Below are 16,723 nucleotides of genomic sequence, written 5' to 3' on the forward strand. Positions count from 1 at the left end.
TCCCTTCCATTTAATTCAACTTTCAAGAGCAGCTTGTAGGCCAAAGTACACTCGACAAGAAAACTGAAGATACAGTTTTCATTAGCTTTCGTACATCCAATTTCCCATTTGTTTTTACTGAAAAGACATAATATCGCTAAATTTACTCTAGAATATGAAAATGTACTGCAAATTATATCATATACCTAAGTTGAATCTGCAAAACAAAACCGTTCAGATACTTAAAATCACGATATATGTCCGAAGTAATTGGAATTTCACAGATGGATTCGTTCCTAGAGATCTGGTAGATAGAATGTGAATTTCTGATTTTAGTACTATGGATCACGATGACAATATTTACTCGTTTTGCTTCATGAACGGGGATATATTGCATCATATATCCCTTTTAGTTTCTACAAACTTATGTTTGTATTCCAAAGTGATTGAAGTTAGCTGACGTCAATGGCAGTCAATGTTGCGACGGCTAAGGTAGGTTGAACAAATCTAGTTGCATCCGCAAGAGCGTTTTCTATGATGTGTGGAGGAGCCCTAGAACTTCGAGCGGGAAAGCGCAAGTCACTGGATAACGTAACGGATTTCACACTTTGATTACTTTGGCGTTGACATGGATCGAACGTTAGTTGCTGTTTACAAAGCTATCGTCTTTAAACATAAATCTTAATCAAGGTTAAAGTAGCATGTCAGCTCAAAGATTTTCTGGCTATATGCTCCCATTACAAAGCAGTTCGTAGTAGCCTACAGCTCTACACGACTGCATTTCTTTGCCGCGAGGCTGAAAGATCTCCCACGATATAAGATTTTAATTGCCTGTGCAATACATATTGAGTTATTTGTGGTAATAAATATTTTTACTTAACACAGCTTTTTTCGTGAATGATTTGTGGATGAAACCAGATTTTCAAAAGTAAAGACTATATCAAGAGAGCAAAAATGACCGCAGCCTGTGTCTAAAATTTACCACGTCTTTTTACAATCTTTGAATCCTACGGCAACTGTCGGATGTAATCAAGATTAGGGCATGAATTTCTTAGAGAATTAACTTGAATAATATGATCCTTCAAATTTTAACTAGCATAGTGCAGCACGATTTTGGCAGTCATATCATATCGAGTAAGCATAGGCCTATCGATAGAGATACTTAATTCATTATATTTTCTTCTGCCTTTCCCCCGTCACAAGTCCGTCACCAGTACTCTCTCTCTCTCTCTCTCTCTCTCTCCAATTCTAATACTTTAAAAATATATATATATTACCACTCAATCTCCCAAAGAAAATATAATGAAATTGAGTACTAGTTATAAATAGGCCTAAGCTTTCGCATGAGCAGATTTTGCTCCTCTCTCTCTCTCTCTCTCTCTCTCTCTCTCTCTCTCTCTCTCTCTCTCTCTCTCTCTCTCTCTCTTGAAATATTATCACTTAATCTCTCAAAGTAAATATAATGAATTAAGTATCTATCCATAGGCCTATGCTTGCGCGCTCTCTCTCTCTCTCTATCGTCATAATATTTCATTCTTTACTGTATTGTTCCTCACGATATCCACAAGTACTGCCCAAATTTTAAAACCCTGTCTCTCATTGTTTAAGATCCATCTTTAATTACGTGTGAATTTTATGTCAGTTGAGTGTCAAACATTACTTATAAAAGGGATTTTGACGAAGGAAAAATCTATTTCTGGGTGATTGGCTCGTGTCGCCCTATGAAAGTATCCTTAACATCATTCTTTCTAGGTAAAATTAGCCTAAAATTACCAGAGAAAAACAAAATTAAGAAAAATGTCAGTAAAACTGACTCGCTCACTCTTAAAAAGAAGTGTCGGTATGATATAGGGGCGAGTGTGGAACACTACCACGAGACAAACACCAATTAGAACTTCCCTATCAGAATCCCCCCAAGAGAGAGCTGATACCAACGGGCGATGCAGCCTCTACTACTACTACTAGAGGACGCCACGGACAGCAGCGTCCCCTAGCGTCATCCTTAATAAAAACATAAATACTCTTGTCCTGCAAGGGGGGGAAACAAACCATAAAAAGGGGTGGGTTTCATAGGGCGACACGAGCCAATCACCCAGAAATAGATTTTTCCTTCGTCAAAATCCCTTTTCTGGGCTCAGCTCGTGTCGGCCTATGAAAGAGTACCAGAGAAACAGACAAGATGGAAAAGGAAATAATGAAAAAAATAACAGATTAAAATGATGGATATAATATAAGTAAATACAAATACAGCATACAAATTAAGCACTTAAACTAACTTATTACAATAATCAATAACAGAATGTTAGTAAACTTAAAGTACTTAAATGGTAGATAATAAAAATTACAAATATGCATGTAAAATAAGGAAAATTTTGGATTTACTTAATTAGAATATATAATTACAATTATATACATACATGTGTCCTACTTCTTCTTCTTCCCAGCTTTTTCCATTTTTATATGGGGTCGCCGTTTCGGATGAGCCGTTTCCATCTATTTCTATCTTGCACTTCTGCCTCATCAATTCCCTTCTCATGTAAATCTCCTCTCACACAGTCCTTCCATCTCTTTCTTGGTCTCCCTCTCTTTCTTCTTCCTTGCACCTCCACTCCCATAGTATGTCTCCCAGCGTGGTCCTCATCTCTCCTCAACAGGTGTCCATACCATCTCAGCCTCCCCTCCTGCACTTTCTTTGATACTTCCACCACCTTAGTTGACCCCTTATGTAGTCATTTCTGATCCTATCCACTCTTGTTACCCCAGACATCCACCTAAGCATTCTCATTTCTGCCACATCCATCTTCTTCTGCTCTGCTTTTCTCATGCTTGCTGTTTCCGTACCATACAGCATTGCTGTTCTTACCACCGTCTTGTGAAATTTTCCTTTTAACCTAAGCGGCACTCTTTTGTCACAAAGAACTCCCGAGGCCGCTCTCCAGTTTGTTCCAGCCTGCCTGTTACCCGATGTTTTACTTCTTCTTCCATACTTCCTCCAGCGTTAACAAAAGATCCCAAATACTTAAACTTATCAACTCTCCTTATTTGCTCTCCACCAAGCTGATACTTTCTCTATCATCCCCCTCAGTGGTGGTACACATATATTCTGTCTTGGATCTACTTATTTCCATTCCTCTGTCCTCCAGTACTTGTCTCCATCTTTCTCAATTTCACTTCCAGATCTTCCCTGCTTCCTCATGCACACAGAAACAATATCATCCGCATACAATATGTTCCATGGTACTGTCTCCCTTACTTCCTCTATTATAACATCCATCACTATGTTAAAGATAAATGGGCTCAGAGCCGACCCCTGGTGTAATCCTACTCTCACCTCAAAACCTTCTGTCTCCCCAACACTGCTCCTCACTCTGGTAAATACATTCCGGTACATCTCTTGTATCAATCGCACATACTTCTCTGGCACCATCTTCTCCCTCAGGCTCCTCCATACCTCTTGTCTCGGGACTCTGTCATAAGCCTTTTCAAGGTCAATGAATACCATATGTAGGTCCCTTTGTCTTTCCCCGAATTTCTCCATTATTTGCCTCAGACAAAATATACCATCTGTTGTTCCCCTTCCCTTCATAAATCCATCTGCTCTTTACCTATTTGTACTTCTTCTCTCAGTCTAGCATCTATCATCCTTTCCAGTATCTTCAAAGTGTGGGACATCAATTTAATGCCCCTATAATTACCACACTCTTGGACATCGCCTTTCCCTTTAAAAATTGGGATCAATATACTCCCACGCCACTCATTTGGTATCTTTTCCTGTTCAAGGATCTTTATCATAAGATCGTACAGTATATCCACTCCTTCATCTCCTAATGCTTTCCATGCCTCCACCGGGATCATGTTTGTCCGGTTGCCTTCCCATTCTTCATCTTCTTAGGGCATTTAGTACCTCTTGCCCTAGAAAACTCATTACCATGCCAATGTTCACTTGACATCCTCTCTTATTAGTCTATTATTTTCTTCATTTAACAACTGTTCGAAATATTCTTTCCATCTCTTCACAATGTCTTCCTCCTTTCTAAGCACTACACCCTCTTGATTCTTTATTTGTTTGATGTGTGTTATATCTTTGGTGCTCTTATTTCTAGCCTTTGATAGCTTCATCATCTTCTTTAATCCTTCCTTTGTCCCCAGCTCATTATACACATCATCATACGACTTTGCTTTAGCTTGGGCTACCACCTTTTTCACCACCTTGTTTTTCTCTCTGTACCTATTTCTGTCTTCCACTGACTGTGACTCTTCCCATCTTTTCTTTGCCTCCTTCTTATCTTTTACTACTTTCTCAATGTCTTCATCCCACCACCAACTATCCTTTTCTTCCCATATGATACCAGATGTCTCTCCTAGCAGCTCCTTTCCATGCCTTCTTATTACTGCTGCATTTCGTTGCCCACCATTCTTGAACATCTTCAATCCCTATATCAATATCCTCCAAAACCCTCCTCTTAAACTCTCTCTTCTTATCCCCTTCCTTCTGTAATTCGTACCATTTAATTTTCCTTATCCCTTTAGCTTTGGTTTTTCTTTCCCTTTTCAACTTCAAGTCCATACATAGCAGCCTGTGTTGGGGGGTCTCATGGTCGCCTGAATAACTTTGCAGTTCTTGACCTCCACCAGATTTATCCTTTTATACAAGAAATATGTCTATCTGGGAGAATCTTCCCCCACTCCTATATGTTATTAGGTGTTCCCTTTTCTTCTCAAAAAATGTGTTTACTATTGCCATGTCGAATGACACAGCAAAGTCCACTACACTCTCTCCTTCTGGGTTTCTCTCTCCAATTCCATGGCCCCCCATGCACCCGCCCAATCGCCTCATTTTCACTTCCGACATGGCCATTCAAATCTGCCCCAACTATCACCCTCTCATGCTCTTCCAGTTCTTGCATTATTCCATCCATGTCTCTCCAGAAATTTCCCTTCTCTTCTTCTGTGCAACCAACTTGTGGTGCATATGCGCTTATAATATTCAGAATCTCTCCTCCATAACATATCTTCAATCTGATGATACGGTCATTCTTTCTATGCACTTCTATTACCGAGTTCTTTAGTTCACTAAGACAGTACTATGCCAACTCCATTTTCTACCTTGTTTATTTGCTCCACTATAATATAGCTTATATCCATCTCCCAACTCTTTAGCTTTATTTCCTTTCCACCGCGTTTCTTGCACACAACACACATCTACTTTCTTTTCTCTCATCAAGTCAGCCAATTCTCTACCTCTCCCAGTCATGGACCCAACAATTTAGCTGACATACCTCTGAACCCAATGTGAGCTCGCTTCTTTAGCTGCACCCGCTCCTGATGCAGTAGCCCTCGCCTTACCACAGAGTTAGGGCGATGTCTCTGTGCGTCGTTTACGGAGTACGCCCTAGCATTACCTCTTTCCATATTTCGGCTCATTCCATTTTTGGTTTTGGCACAGATTTTTACAGCCGGATGCCCTTCCTGACACCAACCCTCCCTATTTATCCGGGCTTGGGACCGGCACCCATAAGGACTTGGTTGCCCCCCCAGGTGGCTAGTTACCCTATAAACATAAAAATAAGGATAGTACACTCAAATCCATCATTAATACAATTAATACATTAATTCAAATATATACAAACACATTGTGACTGAAGCTTATCACAAACCCAATTGGTGAATTTATACAAACACATTGTGTCCTACCCTAGCATAAAAATAAGGGTAGGAACACTGAAGTACATATCAGTACAAGGGTGGTTGTCCCTAGCAAAAAAATAAGGGACAATCCACTATATGATACAACGGCTAAGGCTATGATGTGAGTAGCCTGACGATAGGTTGAGGCATGTTGGTTGAAGTAGGTAGAAAGGAGACCTGGATCAATACTACAACTACTAAGCAGTATCAGGGGAAACTATGTTTCCCGCTGCTACTGCTGAAAACTTTAAATAAAGATTTCCAAGGACTTTAAATAAATGCCGTTTAAAGACTGTCGGAGGGGGGGATTTTTTCCCATCCACCCAGTATACTTCTTAAGATCCTCAAAGTTTTTCATATGTTGGAAATAATTAATTGAGGTGGCTACCCCCCTGATATCATGTGCTTTTGGGAATGACTCAGGGTTGGCTTGTTTAATGAAGTAAAGGATTTGCTGTCTAATGCCTTTAACTGATAAAGTACCACCTTTTTCTCTCATAAAGAGAGCACCTGAGGATCTAGAAGAAGTACGAGAAAGAAAGGCTCTAAGAGTTGATACTGGGCAGAGAGAAGGATCCTGTGGAAGTGGGATAACCTTCCAAGGGGCAACCCACCTTGCAAGAAGAGGATCTTCATTTTTGGCTAAAAAGCTACGATCCGGGGCAAGTAGAACTTCTCCTGATGGGAGGAACTCCACATGACCCGCATCCCTGGATAGAGCCGACAGTTCTGAAATTCTAGCTCCTGAGGCTAGGCTTAGTAAGAATAATGTCTTCCTCAGGAGCATGATGAACGTACAAGATGAGTTGTCAGTATCTGAAGCTAGTTTGAGGACATCATTTAAGAACCATGAAACTGTAGTAGGCCTCTGAGAAGGTCTAAGTCTAGCACAGGCTTTAGGGATAGATGTGAAATAAGATTCAGTCAAATCTATCTGAAAACCTACTTGAAAGTATTTTCTTCCATAGCAGATTGTGAGTGGTAATCGTGCTAGCTGCTAAACCTTTTTCAAACAAGGATCTGAAAAAGGATATAGCCAAATTAACTGTCATGGTTGTGGTGTTTCGATTCTCTCAGGAAAGATGCTAATTTTTCTTTTTTTTAACAGCTGAGTCATATTGTCTAATGGTTGACTCTCTCTTATCTGATTCTAGGAAGAGAATGTTCTGTGGATCAATGTCAGCATCTTTATTAGCCGCAAACTTCATGAAGTCCATAAAGTTAGGGTCTGGAGAGTTCTTGAGGAAGCGAACACAGTCCTCATTTGTACTGATTGTGACAGTTTGGGATTGGGGATCCGTTGAGGTCGGAGACCCACTTCCAAAAAGAAGAAGAGGATACCAGTTGCTCTTGGGCCAATCCGGTGCAATCAGAGCTACTATCCCTTTGAAAGACCTTAGTTTGTCCAGGACTTTCAAGAGAAGATTCACTGGAGGAAAAACATAAATTCTCCTCCACTGATTCCAATCCAACGACAGGGCGTCCGTGGCATAAGCCAGAGGGTCCAGGTTGGGGGCCACATAGCAAGGGAGCTTGTGGTTCGCTTGTGAGGCGAAGAGATCCACTTGGAGACCTGGGACTCTCCGGCTTACCCACTGGAATGACCCGACGTCCAGAGACCACTCTGATTCCAGAGGAACTGACCGGGACAGGGCGTCTGCTATCACATTTCTTACTCCTGCCAGGTGAGTGGCAGACAGATGCCATTTGTGTTTGTTTGCTAATGCAAAGATGGCTATCATGACATGGTTCACATGCTTGGATTTGGACCCTCCTCTGTTGATGCAGTGAACATACTACTGCACTGTCCAAAACTAGCCTTAGATGAGACTTCTTCGGGGGTTGGGGGAAGCAGTCTCTTCAGAGTAAGAAATACTGCCATTGCTTCCAACACGTTTATGTGGAGCTGGCGAAATTGAACTGACCAAGTCCCCTGAACCTGTTTGAACTGAGAGTATCCCCCCCACCCGGACAGGGAAGCATCCGTGTGAATGGTTAACACTGGGAGGGGATATTGAAGGGGTACCTTCTTGGGCTAAGTTCTTTAACTTTTGACCAAGGCCGTAGTTGGTTGCGGAGGATCTGTGGAATTACTGACAACTTGTCTCGATATTTGGAGTTTCTGCTCTTGACCGCCAAATTCGATTTGTATATCTTTCAGCCTTGCTTTCAGAAGGATATCTGTTACCGAAGCAAACTGAAGAGACCCTAGGATTCTCTCCTGGTTTCTTCTTGATGTCTGTTTGCATTTGAGGAATTGCCTGACAGATTTTGCTATTTCCTTCCGTTTGGCCACTGGAATTGATAGATTGTGGGAAGACAAATCCCATTGGATTCCTAGCCACTGAAAATGAGATTCCGGAGTAAGTCTGGATTTCGTTTTGTTTATCTGGAACCCCAGATGTTCCAGAAAGTGAACTACCTTTTTGGTAGCTTCGAGACATTCCTCGACTGTTGGTGCCCAGATCAACCAATCGTCGAGGTATGCCGCTACCATGATTCCCTGAGCTCTCAATTGTTGTACAACCACTTCTGCTATCTTTGTGAATACCCTGGGGGCTACATTCAGACCGAAGGGCATCACTTTGAATGAGAATGTCTGATTTCCTAGTCTGAATCCTAGGAATGGGCGGAAGTGCCTGGCTATAGGGATATGATAGTATGCGTCTGTAAGATCGATGGAGCATGTGACGGCTCCACGCGGAAGTAGGGTCCTTACTTGCGAGAGGGTAGCATCTTGAACTTGTCGCAGCGAATGAAAGAGTTTAGCTTTGACAAGTCTAAGATTACCCTTCTTTTTGTTGAGCCTTTCTTTGGCACGCTGAATAAGCGACCTTGAAATTTTAGATGCTTGACTCTCGCAATAGCTCCTTTCTGAAGGAGAGTTTCTTGCCGCCGGTAAATCTTCATCAATTCCTTTGACGGTACCTGATGAAATGATTTGATTGGAGGAGGATCCTTGATCCAACTCCAGCCTAATCCTTTGGACACTATGCTCCTGGTGCCCAACTGCTGAACCCCCACCTGTGGCGGAAGAAGGAACAGCCTCCCTCCTACCTGGGGGAGCCTCATTGCATGATGGGGGGGCGGGTTGGCCACCACGCCCTCCTCTGAACTGCTTACTCCTTGTGCCCCTTCCTGCGCCACGATGACGAAAGTAACCTCTCGCCCTACCCCTCGGTTGAGAGTAGCCTTGAGCCTCATAAGCAGGGTTAAAGGCAGGCGAGATAGCGTAGGAAGTAGAAGGTTGCGATTGCTGGGCACCAGGAGAAAGGCTGGGTCTGTTTAGATGTGGTCAGGTTTGTCCCTGTTGGGGTAACTGGGACTGCCTGCACAAACTGCTGCTGATGCTGAAGTTTTTTATATGGCTGGAACCTCTTACCAGCCTTCTTTGGTTTCTTGCCAGCAGTGGGAACGGATTCCTGTTTCCTCTTAGAGGAAATAACCCCCCACCTAGCTTAAGGCTCTGGTTGAGGTCTAGCAGCTTCGTGGTGGACTTCGTTCACTGCGGACTCTGGGAAGAGATCCGCTCCCACCCCACATGCTGGCGCAGCCAAGAGTCTATTAGGCTCGTGCCTGATAGTGCACTCTTGAAGGACATGCTTCCGACAGTTCCTCCTGGCTTGGAAGAAGTCAAAAGCGTCTAACAGAACCGTCTGAAACTGTGATTTCGCCAGAATCTTGAACAGCGGTTCGTTAGCGTATGAAAGTGCAGCCATTTCCGTAACGATAAGAGAGTTAAGGGACCTGCCAAACCTAGTTCGCGCATCGAACTCTGCCTGGATTAGGGAATCCGGCAGCCTAGGTAATTTCTCACCGAACTGGTCCATGGCGCAGTCCGGCTTGAGTTTACCCAGCGTGAATGTAGCTGGCAGGTTTTCCCATAACTCTCCGAAGGCGGGGAAGAGTGGAGAAGTAGATTCTGACTCTCTCAACTGTGGAACGGGCTCATCCTTGAGGACTGCCTGAAGAGCCTTCTCCACCAATTTCGTGGCGAACGGAAGAGAGACCTCCTCTTCCGTCGCGAAAATAGTGAAGGGACTCTTGTAGGCCTGGAGTCTAGTGTTAGTACACTCCCAGTCCTCAAGGCAGTGAACCCATTCCCGTTGGGCGTGATCTCTACTGTAGAGGACTGACTCCTTCGAGATCTTGTCCTCTCTCGTAAGAGCCGTTGGCGTCAGCCTAGCATACCCGATGAAAGGCTGTGACAGACCCGGAGGATAGAACTCGAAGTCCTCAATCCTTCGAGTACCAAACTCCGGGATCGAAATCATCCCGTCCTTAAAAGGGCGTAGGCCGCTACTCAAATGGATCTCCATAGAGAAAGCTGGCAAGGAGTCGTAAGCGGAAGTTGGAGAATTGGGGTGCTAGATGCAGGGGAGACTGGGGGAGGAGCCTGAGATAGCCCAGCTACCCGATCCTCATTCTCTCTCATCCTATTAGAGAGTTCCTGGACCGTCTGTCCAGTTTGAGACAGACTGCTCGACAATTGCGCGAACATCTGCTCAAAACGTGTTCCCCAAGCTGAAATTTGGGAACCTACCATCACTCCTACCTGTTCCATCATTCCTGGTGAGACAGGAGAGGGAACGCAGGAGCTGGTGCTTGCCACCCCTGCCGGCATAGCCGGAGAGGGGGGGGCTAGGCGGAGCGGCAGGCGGGAAGAAGGCAGCGAACCTCGGAAGGTAGCGCGAAGCCTTCTCCTTGTCGAAAGCCTTGCTTCTGGAGCTCTTCGACTGGGAAGAGCTCGGCTTAGCCTTCACCGCATCGGCGTATGAAGTCGATGACTTCCTGGCCGAAGAAGACGAAGACGACTTCCTAGAAGTCGTCTTAGACAAGGTCTTCGGTTCTCTCTTTCCCTTCTCCTTAGGAGGTACAGAGAGAGCGGGCGAGTGCGGCTAGGGATCTCGGATCCCGGAAAGCCTTGGAAAGAGGCGGAAGAAGAAGGGACAGGAGAAAGATCCAGGAGCGCCCAAGGAAAGACCGTGGGCGCCGACAAACCTACCTCAACCAACAAATCCTCACTTACTACCGCCATCGGCTCGAGTTCATGGTCCAGGGCAGCGACGTCCGGAACTGACTCCTGGGAGGCTACGACCCCAAACGAGTGCTGGAGTTCTTGTTGGATGGCGGCTATCACTGGGGCGGCGGACAAGGGGTCGACGTAGCCCGTCGACTTGCCCGCAGGGAAGATCTGGATGGCCAACTTCCTATCTAATATGTAGGGCTGGCCCTTGGCGGCGTTTTCCCAAAGCCGCCCACCCTCCACTGCGTTTTCCAGGTGGCGAGGGCGACTTCCCTCACACCGCTAGCCTGAAAGAAAGGCCGGATTAGCTACCAATTGCGGACAGGGTTAACAAACTTACGAACTAGAAGTTGTTAGTAAAATCATAAGTAACCTCATAATGGACATACCCCATCCGCCAGCTGAGCGACCAGGTCGTAGCATATAGCGCAGGCCTCGGGGTGCCAGACGATCGACTCGTTGTACGAAGTGGCACACGGGGCGTGAGACCTGCACTCGTCATGTCCACAGGGGTCATACAGCGTCGCATTACAGGCGAGGACCTGGCAGTTGGTAGCCTGTAAGTGAAAAAGTACATGAGTACAGAGTAAACACTTACAGCCTAACATATGCTCCGCTGGTGCCGGAGCGATAAAGTTAGATAAAACCAGAGCCCCGCTAAAATACGTGTGGTAACCAGGTTGGAAGATAGGCTATGGCTCCGCCAATGGCGGAGGCACAAGAATCAACCAACTAGGAGTGGTGGTAATGGAAACCACGACGGACAATGGCGGGGATGGTTGATAAAATGAATATAATAATACACAATTCATTGTAAAATATCTTATAATAGGGTATATATATCCTTAAAGTAACAAAATAACAACATTAAAACAACTTCTCTCCACCCGTCTACTAGAAGAGTGCGTAGGTAAGGGTAAGCTCCCTTCCGGTAGCGGGGGAGAGATATAAGGATATAGTAGGCAAGCAATCGACCATCCATAGCACCCACCCTGCCCGCTAGCGGAGCCAATATCCTATAACCAAAGGGGCCCCGGCTGCGACGGAAGGCTCCTTTCGTATCGTAAGGGAGGTGGCTGAGTAATGGGGAGGGGGGGATGGAGGTCCCGGCGAAACGGCGGTGGGAGCGAGAAGGGGGTGGGGGGAGGGATGGCCTACTCCTCCCCGCCTCACCAACTACCCGTATGGAGACCCGGTACCTCATAGTGGTCGCCCTATAACCCCCTGCTGGCGGAAACCCCCCGGTCACCTCCGAGAGTGTGAGAGAAGGCGATGAGGTTGTTATGACAACCAAGGGGTCCCCCAGCTCCTCCCTACATCAGAGAGGGAGGGAAGGGGCAGGGTAAGGTGCTATAGTACACGTGACCGCAAGTGGCCTAGGCCGCGAGCAACACAACCGTGGTAGGGCCACGTGAACCAAGCTGTACCAACATGTGGAACAAGCACCTAGGCTAGCCTAACACCCTAAATAAAATCATACATCGAAAAGGGGGAAGAGACACTTTTAGTAAAAGAGAAGAAGCCCAGGAGGAGGCAGACTGTTCCGAGAAACAGAAGCCTACTCGGAGCCAGCGATAGCCGATGAAGAGCAAGAGCCGGATGCTGGGCCGAGAATAATAAAAATAGCCCTAAATACCAAGCTAAGAGAAAGGTAAGAGGGCTGAACTAGCTAAACTCGATGTAAACAATGAATGTGAAAAAAGTAAGCCCATAAGCAATAAGAAGTCCCAAGTATGGAGGACCGGGAATCTTACGAGGCGGCATGGCCGCCACGAGACAACCGAGGAACCGTATTTGACCTATAAAAAGGAAAATACTGGTACCTGGAAGATAAAATTACAGTAAAATGTTACTTATGAGTTACTTAACTTAGCCGTGGCGATTGCAGAGCGTTCCATGATACTAGAAGCGGATAATCCCAAGAAAAAACACGAGCACAAGAAAATGGCGACTTGTCGCTGGTGCTAAAAATTAAGGATGACCGCTAGGGGCGCTGCTGTCCGTGGCGTCCTCTAGTAGTAGTAGTAGAGGCTGCATCGCCCGTTGGTATCAGCTCTCTCTTGGGGGGATTCTGATAGGGAAGTTCTAATTGGTGTTTGTCTCGTGGTAGTGTTCCACACTCGCCCCTATATCATACCGACATTCTTCTTTTTAAGAGTGAGCGAGTCAGTTTTACTGACATTTTTCTTAATTTTGTTTTTCTCTGGTAATTTTAGGCTAATTTTACCTAGAAAGAATGATGTTAAGGATACTTTCATAGGCCGACACGAGCTGAGCCCAGAAATAAGGTTTCACAGTAGGTTTTAAAAAAGGATGATCGATATTCTACCCTGAACTGACGTTACCAAATCAACATTAACGAATAATGTAGAGCCTGTTTCTACATTCAAGTATAAATTATTATAGGACCTCAACAGAATCTTTATGGTGTAAAGTTGATGGAAATCTAGAAAGCAACAAACGCTATGATTTTGAAGCTCCGCCCCCTTTCAAGAGTTGCCAGGTGTGGCATTATTAAACAATATATGTCCGAAGATTTAAAAAAAAACTGTATCTTAACTTTCCTTGCCGAGTGTACATGCTGCAGTCATACAGAATACAGGTGAGTACACTTTGGGCATCATCTCCCTGTCAGTGTCTTGAAGGTCTCCCTTGTTCCTTCTCATATAGTAGTAAGGTGGAGAGTAGGCTTGATTCTTAACTCCAGTCAGTTGAAGGGACTGACCTCCGTCCTAAAGAGCAAGTCTCCCATATAAAAGGCAATGGTTTGTATTTATGTAAGAACAAATAAAACATTTTTTGAGTATGTATTTATTTTTCATATTTATGTAAACTAGAGCATTTTGTATACCGCCCTACCATAACCATTCTGCTCAGTCACTGCTGTTAGTGTGACAATTGGGGATTGTTGAGTGAGGGATACTCCCCACTTAATCTCCCTTACCCCACCCTCTCCACCTGTTTACCACCTGGTTAACTATATTGTTATGAAATTTTTAAAAGTACAGCTTGAATTTCTTATGATAAGTACAATGGTTTTTCTTTGGCTGAATGTTCTTGTCATGAGGATCTTACAGGTCAACTCATTATTTAGGGTTGTGATGGTTATGGTATGTATGTTCAAATATGTGTTATGTATATTTAAATATTATTTTGGTATTTAAAAGGTTTCGAACTAATGCCAGTTAACTTTATTAGTAATAGCACAAATTAGTATAATTTTTGTTTATCTATTTTGATTGTGACATATTTTCTAAGTAAAAATAATACAATTTTTAAATATTATAGTGACTAGCATGACCTATGACCGTCTGGATGAGGAGATAGGAGCAGAAGACAGTGGGCCACCAAATCACAAGCAAGTTCTCCATTTGGGCACAGCAGAAGAACTTACTTTGCATGGATATCAGCTGTCTTCGTGGAAGGCTTTCTTTTATTACCTCATTTCTGTGATAACACTTGGCTGCCCTTTACTCATCTCTTATTGGAAACCAGAATGGGGTGTTTACTGGAAGAGAAGAAAATGTTCATTATCCCAAGCAGACACTTTGGTCATTAAGGTATGTATATAAGACAAAGTGTAGAAACCACATGGATATATGTACTAACCCTCTCACGATCTGATGATGCAAAGCTCGTCAGTAAATTTGTTTCCGCAAGTGCACAGATGACATGCCGGGCATGTCATATGCAAGTTATTTTTGGGAAAAATTCACAAAAAAAAGCGTCAATCATAGAAAATGTAGTTGACACCATTGAGTCAACAGATGATGAATCTTGAAGAAAACGCAAACGTGACGCTGCTAGATTACTTAGCTACGATACAAAACGTTAACATAAGTATGTTGGAAAATCTGAAAATTGCACTCTGTAAAAAAAATAGCAGTTTTTAATTAATTACAGCTCATTAGCAAACACATTTATAGCAAAATTATTGCTTCTACGTAAAAGATCAAACATTTCTACATAATTTAGGTATAATACAAACTCCCCAAACCTAATTATTATATTTTTCATGATTATTTCGAAAAAATTTCCACGAATTTTCTTTAAAATTTCACGTTCATCACTTTGTTTTTATTATTTTCAAGCCTTGGAAAGATGTTCTGATTGCTTTATGAAATAATTCAATCATTTGCCAACATAATAACACTAACCAGAAGCATATATCAGTTATAGTTCGGCCGTACCGAATTTTACCAAAAAGCATTTCCATGCACGTGTTCTTTCTGAGTTCGACCTGTGTCTGCCGGTGAAAAGTCCCTGTAGCTCACTTTTCTAAGTATAAATAGATCCTAAATATACCAGAGAAAAAGCTAGCATGGTATGCTGAAGTTACTACTTTCAGCTCGATCACTCTAAGGGCGTCGGTATAGCACTAGGGCGAGTGGAAGCCACTACTAACAGGTCTTCTTGCCAATTAGAGGATTCCCTTCAAAATCCCTCTCACGGCGAGAGCCGTTACAATGGTTACTCCTCTTACCTTCCGCTCGCACTCGCTACTACTCCTACTACACAGCCGCCATCTTCATTCCTGTAATTAGCATTGTGAGTGCGACACGCTTCTCAGAGCTCCCTTAGTGCTTTTCCAGAATTTCAACGATGTCTTCCGTGGAACTTCCCCCTTCATCTAAGTTGAGTATTCCAATTGGTATTTTCGTAATTTGTATTGTTATGGTGCGTTCCATTGTTGCCTTCGGCCCCTTAGAAAATGCGTCGGGGCCGCCGTTGGCTCATCCGCCATTTTGGGAGCATCATCAGAGCGCGTGTGATTCTAATTCTCACTGTTTTCCTTTTAATTTTGAATTTATGTTAATTTCATATTCATTACAGTCATCAGTGACGGTTTTCCATACCACGTGCTTAATTATTAACCGACTGAGTTCGGATTGGTTCGGAAGGAAGGCCTAACACGCTCCTGACGTCCTCTAGGGTTTTTAAAGAAAGTTTGATTAATTTATATTCTAGCCTCTGGCTCCCCCCAGCTTCTCAAGAGCGTGTTCGTGCCTATCTCTGCGTAATTTTATCATATGATATATATTAAATTGTTAAGCTACTAGTAGCCTATCGCATTTACCATTGGAGAGAAGGGAGTCCTCTCTCTCTCTCTCTCCCGGTGTGAGACATGCATGCGTTATTGTTTAATGCAAACCAGATAGGTACTTGAGTTATGCACGTTGATGATTTTCATTTCACTGAGAGATTGGAAGAGTTGCTTCCCTCCCTGGCTTAACCGACCAAGCCTAGGCTAGGTTTTGGAAGGTAGGCCAGGTGTCCCTATCCCTGTACCCTTTATGCCTCTCCCCCTGTCTGTGCTATGGTGCTAGCGGGGAGGATATCAAGGATAGAGAGTCTCTCTCTTATCATATTGTTGGACCTGTCCTCCCTACCTGTCCAGATCGAAAAATTCAAATTTGAAAGGTTTGGTCGAGGGCCACCGTCCACACCATGATGTCTTTGGAGGTTATTTGGCCTACCTGACCGGTTCTGTAGTGATCTCGGAAGGTTAGGGTAGATCCATACTGGGTATTCTCCTTTCACCTTATGTTCCTTTGCAACTCTTCCATGATGCCTCATTATTATTGTTATTATATATTATTTATTGTGTTACTGTACATTAAGTGGTCTGGTATGTATATCATCCTGGCCTAGCCTCCTTTGGTATAACCTTTAGTAGTAGGCCATGTCCTCCCGGTTGAGAGTGATCACCGATCAGTCGCTGTACCAATCACGACGGGCCATAGGCCCAGTCGGCCTACTACTCCTGTAGTAGTAGGCTACACAGCCTCTAATAGGTGTCCATCTCTGATCGGGTTGGTGGCCAGACAATCCCGACCAACTACCCCACGTACCACCTCCCCTCCCCTCCCCCCCTTTTTCCCCACTTCCTAGCTCGGCTCTGCCGGACGCTTATAGCTTGCGGTTCTAGTAGTCTTATCGATGAACGACCGCTCGAGTTTTTTCACTTAAGTGGGGTTGGAGCGGTGGGGTTACTGGTATTACAGTGGTCCCCCCGTATTCGCGGGGGAT

At 44.1% G+C, this 16,723-nt stretch overlaps 1 protein-coding gene across 1 annotated transcript in view; it reads left to right on the plus strand.

Moving 5' to 3' along the window:
• Window positions 1–16,723, plus strand: part of LOC135219574 (polyamine-transporting ATPase 13A3-like) — a 445,505-nt gene that overhangs the window by 46,405 nt on the left and 382,377 nt on the right. The window contains exon 4 of the mRNA XM_064256451.1: window positions 13,982–14,253. Within this exon, the coding sequence (XP_064112521.1) occupies window positions 13,982–14,253 (272 nt within the window). The remainder of the gene's footprint in view (window positions 1–13,981; window positions 14,254–16,723) is intronic.

The sequence above is a fragment of the Macrobrachium nipponense genome, chromosome 1 (assembly GCF_015104395.2).
Source record: "Macrobrachium nipponense isolate FS-2020 chromosome 1, ASM1510439v2, whole genome shotgun sequence".
Classification (NCBI taxonomy): domain Eukaryota; kingdom Metazoa; phylum Arthropoda; class Malacostraca; order Decapoda; family Palaemonidae; genus Macrobrachium; species Macrobrachium nipponense.